Below are 20,728 nucleotides of genomic sequence, written 5' to 3'. Positions count from 1 at the left end.
AGCTTAGACCGACTTTCCCTGTCGTGTAGACATGCCTTACTATGTGACTCTTACCAGCCTAGCTCAAAAGAGCCCTGATCCTTGATTGTTTCAATATAATTAATAACCTCGCTTTCAGTGACTTGATTCTTCTTCAAAATATTGATAAACCACTGGGAAACGATTACACCAAGAGTTTTGAAGGAGCTGGCTGAGGAGCTCACTGGACCCTTAATGTTGATTTTCATAGCTCAGTGGTTTGAGCATTGGCTTGCTAAACCCAGGGTTGTGAGTTCAATCCTTGAGGGGGCCATTTAGGGATCTGGGGCAAAAATCTGTCTGGGGATTGGGCCTGCTTTGAGCAGGGGGTTGAATTAGATGACTTCCTGAGATCCCTTCCAACCCTGATATTCTGTACTTCTAACAGAGAAGTTCCAAATGACTGGAAGAAAGCTAATATTGTGCCAATATGTGAAAAGGATAAATGGATGACACAGGTCATCACAGGCCTATCAGTCTGACATTAATCACAGGCAAGATAATGGAATGGCTGATATGATACTGAATTAATAAAAAATTAAATGACAGTAATATATTTAATGCCAATCACATGGGTCTAAGGAAAATAGGTCCTGTCAAACTAACTTGGTATTTTTTTAATGAGATTACAAGTTTAGTGAAGAGAATACTGTTGATATAATAAATTTCTATAAGGCATTTGACTTGGTACCACATGAAATTTTTATAAAGAACTAGGATGATATAAAATTGCCATGGCACACATTAAAAAGATTAAAAACTGGCTAACTGATAGGTCTCAAAATGTAATTGTAAATGGGGAATCATCACTGAGCAGGTATGTTTCTAGAGGGATCCCACAAGAATGAGTTCTTTGCCCTCCGCTATTTAACATTTATGTTAATATAAAATCATAGTTGATAACATTGTGCAGGTGACACAAACATTGGAGGAGTGGGTAACTAATGAAGAAGACGGGTCACTGACACCGATCGCTTGGCAAATGGGATGCAAGCAAACAATATGTGTTTTAATATGGCTAAAAGTAACTGTGCCACACTTACAGGTTGGAGGTCTCTATCCTGGAAAGCAGGGACTCTGAAAAAGATTTTAGGTGCTGTGGAGGGTAATCAGCTGAGCATGAGCTCCCCATGAAATGCCATGGCCAAAGGGGCTAATGAGGCGGTTGGATGCATGGACAGGGGAATCTCAAGTAGGGGCAGAGAGTTTATTAAACCTCTTCATTTGGAACTAGTGCAACCGCTGCTGGAATTCTGTATCCAGTTCTGGTGGCCACAGTTCAAGGACACACATTGCTAGGGTGGCTTGTCATGTTTACACTGCTGGGGACCGGGAATGGGACAGGCCAACAGCGCACATTGGAGCTGGACACAGACATATTTACTGTCACACTTCCTTCCTGTGGGGAAAGCTATTTGCCCCTCGCTCAAGTGGGCACAGCCAAGAGCTGGGAATAAAGTTTATTCCCTAGATCCACGGTATTTATCATCCCCGAAGTGTTGCTGGGGCTGGATGATACCATAGTCCTGGGAAGACTCTGCTCTCCCCCACATCCCATGGCTGTCCCAGCTTCTGGGCACCAGGTGCCCCCGAGGTACCTTGCAGGTACCGCTTCCACCTAGCAGCGACTGGGCACCAGGAAACCCAGAAGCCCCTGCTCCGCACAGCCCCACACCGGGACCCCTTCCCCGTACAGCTCCGCACCGGGAGTTCCCGCCCCGCACCCGGGGCCCCTACCCTGCACAGCCCCATACTCGGAGCCCCGGCCCCGCACAGCCCCGCGCCCGGGACCCCTGCCCCGCACAGCCCCATACTCGGAGCCCCTGCCCCGCACAGCGCCACGGTCAGAACCCCCGCCCCGCACAGCCCCGCGCCCGGGACCCCTGCCCCGCACAGCCCCGCGCCCGGGACCCCCGCCCCGCACAGCCCCATACTCGGAGCCCCTGCCCCGCACAGCACCGCGCTCAGAACCCCCGCCCCGCACAGCCCCGCGCCCGGGACCCCTGCCCCGCACAGCGCCCGGGACCCCTGCCCCGCACAGCCCCATACTCGGAGCCCCGGCCCGGGACCTCTGCCCCGCACAGCCCCATACTCGGAGCCCCTGCTCCGCACAGCGCCACGGTCAGAACCCCCGCCCCGCACAGCCCCATACTCGGAGCCCCGGTCCCGCTCAGCCCCATACTCGGAGCCCCGGCCCCGCACAGCGCCACGGTCAGAACCCCCGCCCCGCACAGCCCCGCGCCCGGGACCCCTGCCCCGCACAGCCCGGGCCCTGCCTGCGGAGGGCGCTCGGCCGCAGCCGCGGGGCCGGACCTAGAGGCGGAGCCGCCCCGCCCCGGCCCGGCCCGGAGCGGACTCTGCGGCGCAGCCGGCGCCTCGGGACTGTCGGCGGCGGGGCAGGGGGCTCCGGGCAGCGCGCGGCTGCCATGGGCCAGGACCTGCTGCTGCTGCTGCTGCTCGCGGCGCTGGGTGAGTCCGGGGCCCCGGGCGGGGGGCTGTGTGAGTGTCTGGGAATGTGAGGGGGGGGCAGTGTGCGTGTGTTGTGCAGGGGGGCTCTGTGTGTGCACAGGGAGACTGCATGTGTGCGTTTGTGTGTGGGCAGTATGTGGGGGGTGCGGTGTGGGTACACGGGGGGCTGTGAGTGTGCGTATGTGCGCGTGGGGCTCCCCAGCCTGTGGGGAAGGCACAATGTGTGGGCGGGGGGGGTGCAGTGTGGGTGTGGGTACGCGGGGGGGGCTGCGTGGGTATGTGTATGCGCATGGGCTCCCCAGCTTGTGGGGGGTGCAGTGTGGGTGTGGGGGGGGTGCGTGGGTATGTGTATGCACATGGGGCTCCTCAGCCTGTGGGGAGGGTGCAGTGTGTGGGGGGGGCGTGCGGGGTGCAATGTAGGCATGGGGGGTGCAGTATGGGTGTGGGTACGCGGGGGGGCTGCGTGGGTATGTGTATGCGCATGGGCTCCCCAGCTTGTGGGGGGTGCAGTGTGGGTGTGGGGGGGCTGCGTGGGTATGTGTATGCACATGGGGCTCCTCAGCCTGTGGGGAGGGTGCAGTGTGTGGGGGGGGCGTGCGGGGTGCAATGTAGGCATGGGGGGTGCAGTATGGGTGTGGGTACGCGGGAGAGCTGCGTGGGTATGTGTATGCACATGGGGCTCCCCAGCCTGTGGGGAGGGCGCAGTGTGTGTGTGTGTGTGTGTGTGTGGGCGTGGGGGTGCGGTGTGGGCATGGGGGGTGCAGTATGAGTGTGGGTACACGGAGGGGGCTGCGTGGATATGTGTATGCGCATGGGGCTCCCCAGCCTGCGGGGAGGGCGCAGTGTGTGTGTGGGCGCGGGGGGTGCAGTATGAGTGTGGGTACACGGAGGGGGCTGCGTGGATATGTGTATGCGCATGGGGCTCCCCAGCCTGCAGGGAGGGCGCAGTGTGTGTGTGGGCGCGGGGGGTGCAGTATGGGTGTGAGTACGCTCGGGGGGGGCTGCGTGGGTATGTGTATGCGCCTGGGGCTCCCCAGTCTCTGGGGAGGGTGCAGTATGTGCCCAGCTGGTGGTGGGGTACAGTGTTTGGGTCCCCGGGCAGCGCTGCCCTGGCAGGGCCCAGTCTCCACACACTGGTGGGTGTCTGTGTGGCCCCTTGGGCAGTGGAGCCTGAGCACCACCCAGTGAGTCTCACTGCGAGCCCAGGCCTGCTGTCTGCAGGGCTTGGCAATTCCCCCGGCGCCCGGGGGGGGGGGGGATGTTAGCCTCCTGCTGTGGCCCATGGGGCTGTTTGGTCAGTGGGGTGAGTGAGGGACACAGTCGTCCGTTTAGAACAGAATTGTCCAAGGCTCCTGGCTGTGGGGGGGAACCTTCTCCCCCAGCCCTGCTAAAGTCCTTACAGCCCCCGCCACCAGCCCGTGATCTGGGATGAGTTAGACCACGCTGCTGTGATGAGCTCCTGGGCACAGTTTTCAAATGGGCTAGTGTCCTGGCCCCCATCGGACACGCCAGCCTCGCTGGCCATTTCAGCAGGGGGCATGGCTCCATGGGCCGGGGTGCCCGAACTACCTGCCCATCGCTGGAGCACTCAGGTGCAGTACCTGGGTGAGAACAGCGGGGGCGTTGCACTGTGCTGTAGATAGAGGGCTTCCCTGGCCTGCGGGCACCAATGCCCTGAACTATCTTCTCGAACACTAGGCTGTTTTGATCTAAGGGCTCGCATGGAGGTGACCGAAGTTTCTTCCTCATATTCTGTTGTAAGCTGCTGGGAATTCTGCTCCCGCATGTGGGTCAGGAGCTAGTCCTAGGTAGATGGGTCACCACTGGTTGTAACCTGTTGAAGATTCACCGTGAATACAGTGGGGTAAAGGTGCAGTACCTTAAGTCTGCGGAGAATTTGGGGAAACGTTCCTGGATTTACAACAGAGATCCGGTAATGGCTTGGAATTCAGGAGTGAGAATGTCACTGAAGAGACTGGATTCTTTCTGGTGTCTCTGTTCTGCTACCTGAGATACATTTCCCGTGAAGCGATTTAGAAAACTGTTTTTTGGGATGGAGACTGAAGCTGTGGATGTGATGGAAGCTCTCTTGATGGACCCCTTTGATCCTCAGTGTGAGGAATAAGACATGTCAACAACACGTGGGAGGGGAAAGACCCATTTGTAAACATACGGCTTTTGGCCCTTAATGAGGAATATAGAGTTAGTGAAGTCATGAATTCTTATTGAATTCAAATAGCTCCTTATTAGAGCTGGAGTAGAGAGGTGGTATTTCAAGTGTGGGGTGGCTTTCCCCATTTACTTTTAAACCTTTAGTGACATTTCTTGCATGTGTTAATAGACAAATATTCTTGTTTGTGGCTTAACTCCCCAGTCTGGTAACCAGAAAAGAAACTGTCAAGCCCTCTGAGAGCATGGAGAGCTGTTTTGATTTCTTTGGATTTTTTTTGGTAATATCTGCTTTTTTTTGTGGCTGGTTGGCTAGTCAGTCCATTACACTGCGTCATTGTCTCTTGAAATGTATGAATAACAACAGAACTAAAGGTCTAAGAATAAAGTGTAGCTGGCTGGGTTGCGTCCGGAAGTTTAAGTTTCAAATGTCCTTAACAAGCAGAAAAGAAGTTTTTCTTTGAGAAATCTGTTACTGAGCTGTTCAAGCATTTTTCCTCGGGTCACCTGATCACTGGTTTTTAGTACCGTGTAAGTAAACAGCAAGTGGCATAGGGAAGGTTCAGCAGCAGTCACACGCTCTTTGTTTGTGTTATGGTTAAGATTATGGTGCAGGCTTTAAAAGCTTAGTTATTTTTGCAGCGTAAGACAGTTGTTTTGCATCTTAAACCGGGAGAGCATTTCTATTTACTCTGTAATAACAGACAAGACTGGGAACCAGTTTTGTGACTTTGGAAATTTCTGTCTAAAAGTATCGTTTTTCATGAGTAAAAATAGCAATCAACTTGGCAAAGAAATGTATCCAGCCTCAAACTTAGGTTCTATTTCCTGGCTTTCTGTAACGTCCCCTTGAATTCTGCTCAGCTAGTCACAGTGGGGAAATTAATTACATGGTGTTAAAATCTTTGAGGTGTTTGGTATTCAGAAGTACTAACCAGCTAAAAAATGGACTCAGTTAAGGCATATTGAATGTTCTTGTTGGGTAAACAGGCCACCACTTTTTATTCATTCTTTGATTTACTTTATAATTATATCCGGTGAATATTTGGTGAAAGTGACAGGTTAATCAAGATGGATCAAATTCACAGTTGGTATGACTGAAATATTGGTATAGAGGAGTGTAGACATAACAGGCAGGATTAAAAGGGAGGAGGTGTTACATTATACATCATTTGTTCTGAGATCCAGAAGGAGGCCGGATGCAGACCAGTTGAGAGTCGGTGGGTAAAGGTAAAAGGGATGAAAAAACAGGGGTGACATTGTGGTCAGGGTCTAGGATAGCCCACCAAATCAGGAAAAGGAGGTGGATGAGGCATTTCTAGAACAAATAACAGAAATATCCAAAACACAAGACCTGGTAGTAATGGGGGCCTTTAAAACCCCCGACATCTGCTGGGAAAGTAATATGGCAAAATGCAATATTTCCAGTAAGTTCTTCGAACATATTGGGGACAAGTTTTTGTTTCAGAAAGTGGAGGAAGTAACTAGGACAGCCACTTTAGACTTGATTCTGACCAAGAGGGAGGAGTTGGCATCGAATCTGAATGTGGGTGAAAGGGGTCACAAAATCATGAAGTCCATTATTTCAAGGAAAGGAAGACGTGACAATAGACTTCAAAAAAGCAGAGTTTAATAAACTCAGAGAACAGGGAGCTAAGGTCCCATGGGAAGAAAACCTAAGGGGAAAAGGAGTTCAGGAGAGCTGGTATTAAAGGCACAACTGCAAACTGTGCTAGCACAAAGGAAAGCTAGAAAGACTAATCAGAAGCCAATATGGCGGCACCAGGAGCTCCTTACTGACCTGAAAGTTGGAAAGGAATCCTACACAGGGTGGATACATAGGCGAATTGCAAAGGAGGAGCACAAAAGAACAGCACAAGCACATAGGAACAAAATCAGAAAGGCCAAGGCGCCAAGCAAGGGACATACAAGGCAATGAGAAGAGGTTCTTTAAATACATTAGGAGCAAGAGAAAGACAAAGGGAAGCCTGGGTGCTCTGCTTAGCAGGGAAGGAGAGCTAAGAACCGATGACATCAAGAAGACTGAGGTGTCTGATGCCTATTTTGCTGTAGTCTTCACTGAACAGGTTAATGGTGACCAGATACTCAACATAATTAGTATTAACAACAAGGGGGAAGCCAAAGTTAGTATTCAAGCTAGTGGAGTCCGATGAAGGGTACTTGCAGATCCAGCTGGAGCAATCTCTGAACGTTTAGCAATTATCTTTGAGAATTCCTGGAGGATATCTGGAGTCTCAGAGGACTGGAGCAGGGCAAATGTAGTACTTTTCTTTAATAAGGGGAACAAAGAGAACCCCAGGGAATTATAGACCTGTCAGCCTAATGTTGATCCTTGGAAAGCTACTGGAACAAATTATTAAACAATCATTATGTAAGCCCTAGAGGATAATAGGGTTATAAGGAATAGCCAGAGTGGATTTGTCAAGAACAAATCTTGCCAAACTGACCTATTTTCCTTCTTTGACAGAGTTACCGGCTAACAGATTGGGGCAAGCAGTAGACATGGTTAGTTTTAATAAGTCTTTTGACACAATCCCATGTGACAATCTCATAGGCAAACTAAGGAAATGTGGTCTAGGTGAATTTATTGTAAGGTGGGTGCACAACTGGCTGTACTCAGAGTAATCAGTGGTTCACTGTCAAACTAGGAGGGCATATCTAGTGGGGGCAGGCAGGGCGTCAGTTCTGGGTCCAGTACTTTTCCATTAATTTTCATTAATGACTTGGATGATGAAGTAGAGGGTATGCCTGTAACATTTGCAGATAATACCAAGCTGGAGAGGTTGCAAGCTCTTTGGAGGACATGTTTAGAGTTCAAAACAGCTGTGACAAATTGGACAATTGATCTGAAATCAACAAGATGAAATTCAATAAAGTCAGGTGCAAAGTACTTCCCTTAGGATGGAAAAATCAAATGCGCAGCTACAAAATAGGGGATAGCTGGCTAGGCAGTGGTGCTGCTGAAAAGGATCTGGGGGTTAAAGTGGATCACAAATTGAATACGAGTCAACAATGTGATGTGAAAAAAGTTAATATCGTTGGGTGTAGTGACAGAAGTACGGTTTGTAAGACATGAGAAGTAGTTGTCTTGCTCTATACTGTGTCCAAATCTGGGCATCACACTGTAGGGAAGTGTGAACAACTTGGAGAGAGTCTTGAGGAGAAGCAACAAAAATGATCAAAGATTTAAAAAAAACCTGACTCACTGAAGGTAGGGCAAGAAGCAATAGGCTTAATCTGTAGCAAGGGAGATGTAGGTTAGACAGGAGGAAAAACTTTCCAACTACGAGTGTAGATAAGTTCTGGAATAGGCTGCCAGGGGAGGTTGGGGAATTCCCCACCATTGGAGATATTTAAGAACAGGTTGGACAAACACCTGTCAGGATGGTCTCAGGGTTTACTTGGTCCTGTCTCAGAGCAGGGGGCTACTTGATAACTTCTTGGGGTCCCTTCCAGCCCTGCATTTCCATGACTTGATGGTAAGCAGCCATAACTGTATTGCCATCGACATAGCAGATTCATCCAGCCAGTAGTGTATTTTGCCCGTCAAATCCAACAGAAGTTTTTAAAAATAATCTAGTAAAATGATGTGTGGGGAATATTCTCCAGATCTAGTCTCTTAAAATACACAACTTTGTTTCTGAGAAATTATTTTAAAATGCTACTTTTAGTTTGATGCAAGATTGGCCTCAGGAGTACCATCAATCTAGGGAAAACTTGAATGAATAGCTCCAAAAGTGAAGTATCATGTAAGGATGGAGGGAAATGAAACCTTTGTAGGAGGTTGCTGTTAGGGTTGCTTGGGTAAATGTTTACAAATCTAGTCTGCTTATCTTGTTAGACTGACCTCACACTTGGTAAAGCAACCCCCATCCTTTCATGTATTTATACCTGCTCCCGTATTTTTCACTTCATGCATATGATGAAGTGGGTTCTAGCCCAGGAAAGCTTATACCCAAGTAAATTTGTTAGTCTTTAAGGTGCCACAAGGATTCCTTGGTTTTTTTGGTGGAATGTGGGGCTGGGAAAGATGAAACTAACTGGGTGGTCTGATTTAAATCAAGGTGATTTCAAAGCAATGATTTAAATCACCCATTTTAAGCAACTTTCCCATTTATATGTGTTATTTTCTAAAGAAAGATGCATTCTCATGGGTTGACATGACTATTAAAAAATGCTGATTTACAACTCAATATAGCCTTTGCAGTAGATTTGGTATGTTGTTTTGCTACCTAGGAGGGTGCATTATAATTATATACATTTGTTAAGCAATTATATAGCTTAATATCTTCAGATTCTTATTAATTGTATATTTTAGTGTGTTAGAAAACAGTGAATGATTGCTTATTTCCTAACTAATTAACTTTTTGCTCATGATTTGTGTCAAACTGCATTGGGATGGTAACTGGAATTACACACAACAGCAAATACAATTTATTTTTATTAAACAAAATGACCTTAAATGTTTTGGATACATAAACTTCTCTTATCAAAACATGATTTGCATTTACAACTAAATGATTTCTTAAAGGAACAGAGGGATTCACTGTAGTCAGTGAATTAAGCTGTGCAAATTTTCAGATACATCTAAGTGAAAGTGACTGGTACTTAAATTCCTACTCGTGTAAGTCTCTTAAAAATAAGACAGTCTCTTAAAGTTACTTACATTGACCTACCAAGTTATTTTTATAAAGCCTGACCTCAGAAGTTCCATGTTTCTCCCACAGTTCTTTCTTTAAAGGCTGCTTTTCCATATAACTCAAAGAGTTTTGGATAGAGGCTCATGGATTCGCATATTTATTTTTTCTGTAAACATTTTAAAGAGATTAATAAATTTAGGCGTTAACATATTTGTGTGAGTGTATGTTTAGGTTTATTTTTAAAAAGAAAAAATTAGTATAACAAATAAAAATAGGATTTTTTTAAATTTAAAAAAAAATGAAAAATTGTTTTTTAAATCCACCCTGAATTGTAATAGGCATTTACAGGCAATTCTCAGTCCTAATCTTCAGTTATTTTCCTATAAAGGAGCTCAGTTAAGGACACTTTAAGTAGCAGTCGGTTGTGATCGACCAGCCAAGTGTTTAGCGTGTGTCTGCACTGCAATTAGACACCCCTGGGGGCTCGGGCTAAGGGGCTGTTTAATTGCCCTGTAGCTGTCAGGACTCAAGCTCTGGGGCCCTCCCTCCTCATGGGGTCCTAGAGCTCAGGCTCCAGCCCGAGCCTGAACATCTGCACTGCAATTAAACAGCCCCCTAGCCGAGTCAGCTGGCCTGGGCCAGCCACAGGTGTCTAACTGGTAGACGTACCCTTAGGTTACAAACTAGGGGTCAGAATGTGCAGGCAGCATAGTCTGTTGGTGAAGGCACATGTGAACGTCACACACACCTTCAGTTCCAGGTTAAGCAATGTGTGTGTGTGTGTTTGGTCTGGGAGTTCACATATTTCTGCGAGTGGGGGATTGGCGTTCCCGCCCTGTACTGAACACTGTGGTGACACTGGACCATGTCAGCTCCCCCGTGCCTGGCTAGGAGTTTGGCTTCTGTAACAAAGAAACACATAACAAAATCCAGCTAATACAGTCACAACAAATACCAACAAATACCTGTGCTTGGCTGTTCCTGGGGTCTCTCCTGGGAACACGACTCTGTCCCAGATCCTAGATCCTTCCCCTGCTGCACTTTATATCCAGTCTGGGATTTACAAGCTGAACTCGCCACAACAAGTCAATAGGAATGAATTTGTAGCCCCTGTAAGTTTCTAACCTCTGCCAACGGGTGGCTCAGCAGAAGGACCCTGCCACAATTGCCTTCCAACCACAGCTCTCTCAACCCTTTGCGATCACTAACCACTTGTGTGAGGTATGATCTATAACGGAGGTCAGCAGCCTTTCAGAAGTGCTGTGCCGAGTCTTCATTTATTCACTCTGATTTAAGGTTTCGCGTGCCAGTAACACATTTTAACATTTTTAGAAGGTCTCTTTCTATAAGTGTATAATATATAACTAAACTATTGTTGTATGCAAAGTAAAGAAGGTTTTTAAAATGTTTAAGAAGCTTCATTTAAAATTAAATTAAAATGCAAAGCCCCCTGGACCGGTGGCCAGGACCCGGACAGTGTGAGTGCCACTGAATATCAGCTCGCGTGCCACCTTTGGCATCTGTGCCATAGGTTGCCTACCCCGATCTATAAAATGAGGATAAGTGCCTAGAGGCTAAAGGACTTACAGACCCCAGATCTCAACTCCCACTCATGGTTAGCTGCAAGTCCGTCCTTCACTGTTGTGGTTCTCTCCGCGGTTCTGCCAGAGAACTGCCGCGTGGCCCTGCAGAAGTCATGGAGTTTATGATGCTTCAAGTCCTTGAACAGATCACAGCAGCAAATGCAATTGCAGTTGTCGCACAAGGGTGAGCCTAGGCTCTGCAAGGACCAATGTTCACATCAGCACGAGGGATATGTAATCAGTGGCATTCCCACCCTCTTCCTAGCACAGTGTGTGCTCACTCCCGTTGGATTTGGTCCAAACTTCTCTGCTTCCTGGGGGTTGCCTTTATTTTGAACTTAGCAACTGCAAAACGTTCACCTCAGCCCAAGTGTTTTCCTGAGCGTCGCTCTCTTTCTAGGGGCTTTCACTGGAATGGCCCTGTACTGAATTCGTTCTGCTTGGGAACATTCAGATCCCTGTAGGCTTCCAAACTGGAGCGCTGAGAGCCACCTGAGCTGGCCGGGTAGCTGAGCAGCTGAAATCGATTTCTCCCACCTGGCGTCAGAGAGTTACCTTGTGTCCTTGAGCCTGCCATCCAGTCATGGCTAGAGCTGAGCAAAGAAATGGGGTTTTTCCCCTCCCATTGGGTCAGAAAAACCAGACAAAATCCTCAGTTCCGTTCCAAACGCTTTTGGAATTGGCAGCAAATCAGAAAAGCCTATTTTGGGTCCTCAGGAACATTTCATTCTAGTCCTCTTCTGAGAGGGGTGCCTGGCTCTGCCTGTTAGCCCTCTGGGCAGGGCAGTGCCGAGACCCAAGTCTGACTGCTCATTTCACTCTTATCCAGGTAAATGCCCCAGTCACCTGGCTACTTTTTCTCTCTGGCCCAGTGTATCTATACAAAGTGTAACAGCTTCAGCTGGAGTGATCAACCCATCCCAGAACAACCTAGAACAGGGATCGGCAACCTCTGGCATGCAGCTTGCCAGGGTAAGCACCCTGGCAGGCCGGGCTGGTTTGTTTACCTGCCGCTTCCGCAGGTTCGGCTGATTGCGACTCCCCGCTCCAGGCCAATGGGGGCTCTGGCAAGCAGTGCAGGCCAAGGGATGTGCTGGCCACCGCTTCCCATCGCCCCGGAGCAGCGAACCACTGCCAGTGGGAGCCGTGATCAGCCGAACCTGCAGACGCGGCAGGTAAACAAACCAGCCCGGCCCACCAGGGAGAGAGAAAACTGAGGCCACATCCCTGCTCCAGAGTGGGGATTCAAACCTGGGTTTCCTTCACCCCAAGCGAGTGCCCTACCCACTGGGCTAAACACACACCCTGAAGCTGGTCCTGCAAAGCATTTTCCCAGCTGAAACTAGTTGGGTCAAGTTGATGAATAGTTTTGGGTCAACTGAAGCTGCGTGTTTGAGCGGATAACCCGTTTATCCAAAAGCTGGAGCCCAGCTCTGGTGATAGCATAACCCTCTGTGCTGAGCAGGTGGCTCCTGCCTCGCACTAAAATGCATGGGTCAGAGTGGGGCAGGGTGTGGGTGGAGGAGACATGGGTGTAAATCCTAGCAGGGCACACGTTTCCCCTTAGACTTACCTTCTGCTGCAAGGCAGGTGTGACGTGGGGACTGTACAACCGTGTGCTCAGCATTGCGGGGTCAGATCCTCTCTTTCCTGCTCCTAGCTCTTTTGATCTTCCACTTAGTGCCCAGCACTCTACCCCAGGACCACGCAGGTTCAACCTTCAACCTGTCTGTGCCTCCCCATCGTCTGACATTTCCATTGCAGGGCACCAGAGGCCCCCATCAGAATCACACCCCAGCTGTGTTAGGCTTTGTACAAACACCCAGAAGACATGGTCCCTGCCTCAAGGAGCTCGAGTCCATCCTGGGGCAAATCACTGCACCTGCACCGAGCCCCACTGGCTTCCATGGTACTGCAAGTGGTTACAAAAGCCTTGTGAGGCAGGCAAGGCACAGCTCATGTCTGCAGTGCTTTGAGGCCCTCGAATGAGATGACGTTCTGCAAAGCCAGGGAAATGCCAGTTTTGTCTTCATTGTGGGGTGCATTGGAATCAGTGCGTGGAAGACACAGAGCCTCGTATTAATGGCGACATCTCAGTCGGTGGGTGCTGGAAAGAGGGCTGGCCAGATGTCTACAGCGTGGCTGGTTGGCTAGATGACACATCTGCGTGTGGCTGTCTTTGGCTTTTTGGGCTATGTGGACCGTTTTGGGTCAGGTTTTATACTGCAGTGAAGGAGACATTTGGAGATCCTAGTGGGGTATAGATAGGACTAACCCTAACATCTGGGCCAGACAAACCCCTCCTACGGAAAACACCCGGATGTACAGTAGGGGCAAAAACGCTGAATCTTGCCTTTGTAGTCATCTCTTTATGCATCTCTCCTGGGAGAGGGCTTCGGGGGCACCAAGTTGTCAGGGGGTGAGGCCTTCCACCCCACCAGATCTAGGGGCTGCGTGGGGAGGGGCACCCACAGATCCACAAAGGGAGGAGCCATCACTTACGGAGGCCAGTCCCTTCACACAGCCGTGTCCCTTTTCTCCAACCCCCCAACTTGCAGTAGGGCGGCAGCAGGAGCCCAGCTGTCATTGCCTGAGCGAGGGGCTGGGCCCGGCAGTATCGATGAAGGGGGTCTCTGCTGCCATGGGTGGTATTTCAGACCGGTTGGTGGAGCTTCACCAGCCGAGGGTCTGGCTCGTGAACACATGCTGCGTAGAGACTCGGGGTCCCTGCGAAGACACCCTGCTAGTATTGGGTCTGCTCCACTGTGGGGGATGGAGTGTGCCTGGGGCCACTGTGCTGGGGTGAGGCCACGGAGAATAGAAACATCTGTACTTGGGGGCTGCTGAGATACGCAGAACGCCGAATATCGCAGTGAGCTCACAGCTGGCAATGAGCAAGGTCGTAAACCTGGGTCTTATTTTGCAGAGAACACTGAGGCGAGGCAGGAGAGGAGGACATCCCACCTGTTGCCATCCACGCAAGCATTCTCGGTGGACTGGCTGGCTGGTCCCCGACGCTCCCGCTCCCTTCAAACCACCATACACGATACCCCCAAAGCCAACGCCCGGACCACCCCCGTGGAACTACATCTTGACCAGGCCAATGCGTCTCTCTTGGATGAAGCCTCTGCGGCCCACTCTCTACAGCAAGTTAAATTCAATCCCACAGTAGGCCATATATTAATTAATGAGCACAAAGATTTCAAGTTTAACTGCTCAATTAAGGTACCCCAGTTCTTATTCAACCAAGACTCTGCTGTCATTTCCTTGTGGAAAGATGGGAAGGAGCTGCAGGAGCCTGGCCGCATGTCCACTCGACATTACCAGGTCACAGACGATGTCGAAACAACAATGGTCTCTACCTTCAGGTAAACGAGCCAGCTGTTTAAAAGGTGGTTCACTGATTGCCATCTTCAGTTCGAGAGTGCTTAGCAGCTAAAAACTCTAGCACAGTCCAGTAGCTTAGATCTCTGCCTGTAGATCCCTGCAGAACGACTGCTAATAGTGCTCCTAGACCTCAGCCAGCAGGGTCAGGCCCCGAGATAGATTTCTGCTTGGAGAGGGCTGTGGTGTTTGCTGATCAGGATAACAGTCAGAGCTGGTGGAAGTTTGGCTGTTCCAATCTTTGGTAACACCACAGGCTATTCACACCCTTCCTGACTTGTCAGGCAGGTACAACTGCAGACCTGAAAAGCTAGTTTTAACCCTTTCTTGCGTGATGGAAAATAGGAATCCGGTGATGACAGAAAATACAGGCTCACCCACACACCTTTTGCTTTAAGTCATCTTCCCCAAAGCAAACCCCGCCCCCCAGGCGTGACAGATCCAGGAACAGAGTGGGTGGAGGATAGAGCTCCCGGATGGTCCAGCACAAAGCAGGGGCTGGGATTGCTGTCAGCTTAGCCCCCCGTCATGGCTCTTTTTTAAAGAAGGCAGATCCTCAGTCCCGCTGCAGTCAGGATGGCTGGGCCGGGAGGCAAGGGTTGGCCCTCGGATGGAACAGAGCTCCTGTCTGTCCTAGGGTCAGATCCACTGGTGATGGCATTCAGCAAGGACCCAGGACCATAGGGGAGGCGCAGCTAAACCCGGCAGCATGGCATAACCTTCCGCAGGTGGGAATCAGCTGCATGAAACCCACAGTGCAGGGAGGAAAAGGAAAGGAAGATCCACTAAGCCAAACATAGACCCCCTACAGATACCACCCCCTCCCGCAACTCCTTCTCCCACGCACACTATATGTTGGGTGTGTAGCTTCTGAGTCCATGGAAAAACCCAGCTTGCCCATGACTGTCATTTACAAGAGGGCCCCAGAGATGTGCTTTTCACCATTGTTGTTTGTAACAGGACCACTGTGAGACAGTCCTGAAACAAACACGCGTGCTGGTCTCAAAGCAAACTTCCTAGCATGCATCCGGTTCTTCTCAGCATTGCTGCCGCAAAGTGTTTCAATGGAACATTTTCAAAAGCCCCTAAAGTCACCTAAAAGTTTAAGTCCCATTGCAAGGGGATGGGGTTGTGCTCCTAAAGTGCTTTGAAAAATGCTGTCCCTAGGCCCTTCCATCTCCAGGCCATAGGGAGAGACTGGGACTGGGAGCTGTGGTGGGGGACACGCAACAAAAGAGACTGGCTTGGCAAGGAGACTGGGGCTAGGAGCCAGGAAGGTGTGTGGAGTGGGGGCAAATCCCATCAACCAGACTTTACACAGGGGGTCGCTAATTGTGTGTCCCTCATTAATCGTGTGCCTGACTTGAGACCGTGGGGACTGATGTAAAAAGGGCTGAGTTCTCCAGGCACAACTGAAGTCCCTGGGAGCTGGGCTTGGAATGTGTATGATGCCGAGTCATCTGCAAAGTCAGGTCCTGGGTGTCTCAGATTGTGCTCCCAGGATTAGTGGACACTTGTGACTGTAACCTGTCTGTGCATCAGTTCCCCACCTGTCCTGTGGGTGTCATAGTGCCCCCCGTCCCAGGGCATTGTGAAAACAAACATTAAGGAATGTGTGAAGCACTGAACTACAGCAGCGATGCTGATGAGCACCATAGAGAAGCCTAGAAGGATGTTCATAATTCTGCTTCCAGAGCAGGGTTTGAATAGTGGCAACCATAGAGCCGCACATTAAATCCGGAGGCTAAAACAGCGTACTGGGAAGCAGCTCAGTGAATGGGTACCAGCCACACAGTGGACTGAATGAAGCAGGGCCGCCTGGGAAAAAAGCATGTGATCCAGTAATTATGGTGGTTCTTGCCCACGTGCTCAGGGTCTAACTGATCACCATGTTTGGGATCAGGAAGGAATTTCCCCTGGATCAAATTGGCAGATACCCTGGTTGGGTGTTTCGCCTTCCTCCACAGCATGGGACATGGGTCATTTCCAGGTTTAAACTAGTGTAAAAGGTGGATTCTCTGTAACTTGAAGTCTTTAAATCATGATTTGAGGACTTCAAAACTCAGCCAGAGGTTAGAGATCTGTTACAGGAGTGGGTAGGTGAGGGTCGGTGGCTTGCAGTATGCAGGAGATCAGACTGGATGATCATGATGGTCCCTTCTGGCCGGAAAGTCTGAGTCCAGTTAAAGACTGTACCATAATGCGTTTGCACAAGGAGGTTGCATCTTTTGAGTGCTTGACTTTGCAACTGTAACATTCTTCTAATGCCATTGTTGTGGGTAATACTGAGATCCAGCGTAAAAGTGTTCCAGCATTTCTTGTCTTTTGTGCCAGTGATAAATCTCAAGGTAAATCCTTTCCTTTCCCCTGGCAGCATAACCAATGCTCAGCGCTCTGATAACGGGTCCTACAGCTGCAAGCTGAAAATCCACAATGAGGAAATTGAGTCCGACCCCATCTTCGTCCAGATGGAAGGTAAGGAGGGGCCTGAAAGAGGCAGTTAGTAAGAATGCCTGCACGCTGGCAGGAGAGCTCGTGGCAGGGATCGTATATGGGGCTGGGCAGTTGGGAGCAGGAGCTGGACTGGAGTGGGAGCCAGCAATCCAGGAGCAGGAGATGGTGGAGCAGGCTGGGCTACTCAGTGTGGGAGGCAGGTGCCAATGCACACGATGCCTGTGCTGAGAGCCGCCATTGCATTGGCAGTGATGCTGGCAGGCTTGGGTGTTGTTGGCTAGTGTTATTACTGTAAGTGTTTTTAAGGTGCCTGGTCTCTGTGCCTTTCTGCGTAGGGCTCCCCCACTTCCTTCGGCAGCCCCAGAGTCTGAACATTACCAGGAACAGACGGTTCAACCTCACGTGCGAGGCAATGGGGCCCCCGGAGCCTGTGCAGATTTACTGGTTTCGGAACAGCAGCAGGGTGAATGACCAGCCGGACATTTCCCCCTCCGTCCTGACTCTGCCAGGTGAGTGTCGCCCGGGGGCAGTTTCAGCGTGCCGGGGCCGTCACTGCAGCAGGAGCATGGTAAGCTCCGCAGCTGCCCGGCTTGGCTGGCTGGCATTCACCAACTGAACTTGCTGGTAGGCGGTTGGCTGCTGCGCCTGACTAATGGCTGGCATGCAGAAGCAGCCAGGAACGCAATGACCCTTGCTTTCAGCCATCCTGCTCTGCAATAGACGTGATCTCATCCTGCTGCAGGGCTCACTCCCGTGTTGAATTGACAGTTACATCCTTGCACTGATATACAAAGAGTCAAACCCTGCCCTGACGGACACGTTGGCCTAGCAGGGTTCCTACCATGTCCCATTCCTCAGTACCACCTTAGAATGCAAACCCTGAACTCTGATCCCACCAAGGGTTGATGCAGAAATGATAGTTTGCCAGTCTCTGATGGTCTGCAGGAGGCCTGGCCGGTCCAGATTGTGCTGATCCCTGCTGGCCTTGAAATCTATATATTGAGGGCTCTTCCCGCGTCATATGCTTCCCTGGTGCAGGGCTGTCTAGCAGCCTGGCGTGGTGATGCTGCTGAGGTCAGGGTGGATGCTTTGTTACACAAGGGTGGTGGGGACTGTGGTGCATATGCTGCGTTACTCTGCATGTTGGCGCACGTGGGATCCAGTTCTAGCATCCATCAGTGGAAGTTAACAACTTGGTGTGTTAAATGAGGAGGCTTAGCTGGCTGTGGAGGGTTTGTTTGGGTGCATGCTGCCCATAAGAGTATGTCTTCATTGCAGAGTTAACCCAGGCTCTTCCTGGGGTGTCGCCCCAACCTCTGTCCCATCCACACGCACTCTGCTAAGTGCGATGCTGCTTTCAGCATGGGCTCTGGCCTGTCCTGGGCTATAGGCTAGAGCCTCTGTGAGGCTGGTAACCCGCTTGCTTGGCAGCAAGGACACTGGCAAATTTCTTCCAGTGCTGGTAGTCCTCCAGTGCCCGCCCACAACTCCTCCTTTTCCCCGACCCCATGTGCCCAGAACGAGCAAGTTTTCCCACAGTTCTCACAGGAGAGCAGCTCAGCACAAAGAACCGTGGGATGTGCCCCGAGGAGTCCTGGTGACACGTCCAGGTGAGCGCAGCACCAGCGAGGCCACCGGAACTCGAGCACGGCTTTGCAGTGTGGCCACTCACACCCGGACTAGGCTGAGCCAGGTGCCAAGTGCCGTCGTTAACGCTGCAGTGAAGACGTAGCCCAGTGACCTGAACTGGCTTTAACCCCGAGCACACCATGGTTTCGTTTGGGTGTGTGGTGAGAGTAGGGATATTACAGCACTTGTTAGGCATCTCCTCCCAAATGTGAACAATGAAACCACTTCAGCTTAGCTAACTTGCTGCCTCGAATGAGCTGGACCATGAATTATTTGGGAGGTAACCAGATTTTGCACCGTCCCTGCGAATGTGGCCTCTCGCAGGCAGCACAATGCCTTACGCTTGGCGCGAGCGTGTGGAGAGGCTGTGAAGTGAGCCCTAACTCAGCCGACTGCTCTGATTTTTCCTGAGATGAAAGTCGCTGCTTTGCCTTTTCCTCCGGGCTCAGTATGGTGAGGGTGAAAACAGAGTCATTGCTCAGGCTTGTCTGATAGTGCAGAGACCTGCGTGGGACAGCAGACTCGATCCCCATTCCTGAGTCAAGCAGAAACCATGGAGCCGTGGCCTGCAGAGTGGGATGGACGAGGACGCTCCTCATACCGCGAAGGGAGGGCAGGGACTATGTCTCCCCGCTGCGAGATATAGGTCGGCTTTGGTCACATGAAGCAAAAGGGCTGGTTTGGGGGCTTCTAGCCTGTTTCAGTTTAGGGATGGAAACTTCTTCTGACAAGGAAGTTTGCAGTCAAACTTCCCTTCCCCCCATCTACGAACAGCCCGTTCCTGCCAGCAGCCCCAGGAAACTGCAAGCACTGAGTCTATGGAGAAGGCTGTTCCGATAAGAAAATGCAGGTCTTGGTGCAGAGAGCCCAGAATTGCAAGGGAAGTCAGCAGGAGGCTCTAGCTTTGCTATGGTGCTTCTGAGGATCGGTTCCCCCACCAGCCCACGCAGCAGTTTCCTTAGGGTTTGTCTACACTGCAGTTAACACCCCTCCTTCGCCCCCGCCCTCCATGCAGCTGGGCCGTGTCAGCTGACTCAGGCTCACGGGGCTGTAAAACTGCTGTGTAGACATGGGAGCTGGGGCGGGAGGAAATGAAATGAGGAAGTGAAAGCGGCATTTCCTGCGTGGTAGCTGGGTCCTCTCCATGGCAGGGTCACTGCGTGTATTTCCTTTCCTCAAAGGGCTGGATCCTTGGGACTCCTGCTGTGAATTTCCATGAGAACAGGCAGGCCTGGGAGGGAGGTGGGCTGTCTCAGGCTGGCACACAAAGGAGCTGGATGAGGTGCATTCAGTCCGTCAGTGTATTGAGTGATCTGAGAGGCTTATAATGGGTGCAGGATCACCGGGCTGGATTTTCTCCTGGGGCCATTGGCAGCCAATGTAGATCAGAGCAGCTATGGGGCTGCAACTGCAACTCCTCCGAATTGCACCGAGCACTCCTGGGCTGGAGCCAAGGATCAGGGCCCTCATCTTCCCTGCCTTTTAGCTTTCTCCCCAGACTCATGGCTCCGTGGGGTTGAGTGTTAGCACATGGCAGGGTTTCCCTACAGATGTCTGCTGAGTTTCACTCTGACCTACAGGCTGCCGTGACCCTGGAGTTTCATAGGGGTGTGAGTGTTGCTGAGATCACACCTGGTTACTCTGCTGCTGCTGTTGCTAGGGGACCCAAGGAGAGCCAACAAATGGGGATATAGAAAAGCCTTGGATATGCATGGAGGGTAGGGAGGGGAACGAGACCTGGCAAATCAGGATGAGTAAGGGAGAGAGACGCGTCCTGTCTGCAACTGACCTTATTCCCACTCTGATGTAAAATCCAGAAGGATTTTGCCATAAAAGAGCAAAGTGGAGGATTTGCTTGATTCACTCCCAGCTGTACACGTGCTATGCTATAGCTGGCATGTCTTGGGCTCCAGAGAGAGATTTTAAAAGGCAGCAAAAGCCAGAAGATCTGACTCATGCCTTCTGCATTTTTTGTCTATGTTTGGCAAACTCTAGGTCGGATGGTTGGAGCAATTTTTCTCACCCAAGTCGCCCTATTGGCATCAAAGGGACGACTTGCATGAGCAAGAGCTGTTTGGTTGAGCAAAGGTTTCAGTGCAAGACCCTGATCCCCGTGATTACGGCCTAGAAAATTAGAAGGTAAAAATAAATCCTCTTTCCAAAAGTATTTTGAAACTACTGAAAAGAACACTGGGAAATCCCACCTCTGCCAGGGAGATAGAACTGAAATACAAGGATTGCCCTGGTTTTATGGGATTTTTAATTGAAAACAAGAAAATTTCAGAGCTATGTAAAAGTAAGGCAAGAAGGAAGCCAATGAGTAACCCCTGCTCCCCATTAAACAATTCTGGGTTATTGTGC

The 20,728-nt window shown here is 50.5% G+C and overlaps 1 protein-coding gene across 2 annotated transcripts in view; it reads left to right on the top strand.

Annotated features, from left to right (window-relative positions):
• Positions 1-2,416: 2,416 nt before the first annotated feature.
• MERTK (MER proto-oncogene, tyrosine kinase) overlaps positions 2,417-20,728 on the top strand; it is a 62,152-nt gene continuing 43,840 nt past the window's right edge. For both annotated transcript variants that reach the window (XM_030558218.1, XM_030558217.1), the window contains exons 1-4: positions 2,417-2,487; positions 13,827-14,268; positions 16,659-16,759; positions 17,074-17,247. In XM_030558218.1, coding sequence (XP_030414078.1) covers positions 2,445-2,487; positions 13,827-14,268; positions 16,659-16,759; positions 17,074-17,247 — 760 coding nt within the window. In that variant the 5' untranslated portion in view covers positions 2,417-2,444. The remainder of the gene's footprint in view (positions 2,488-13,826; positions 14,269-16,658; positions 16,760-17,073; positions 17,248-20,728) is intronic.

Source organism: Gopherus evgoodei, chromosome 3 (assembly GCF_007399415.2).
Source record: "Gopherus evgoodei ecotype Sinaloan lineage chromosome 3, rGopEvg1_v1.p, whole genome shotgun sequence".
Taxonomy (NCBI): domain Eukaryota; kingdom Metazoa; phylum Chordata; order Testudines; family Testudinidae; genus Gopherus; species Gopherus evgoodei.
This window is presented reverse-complemented; position numbering and strand designations above follow the sequence as displayed.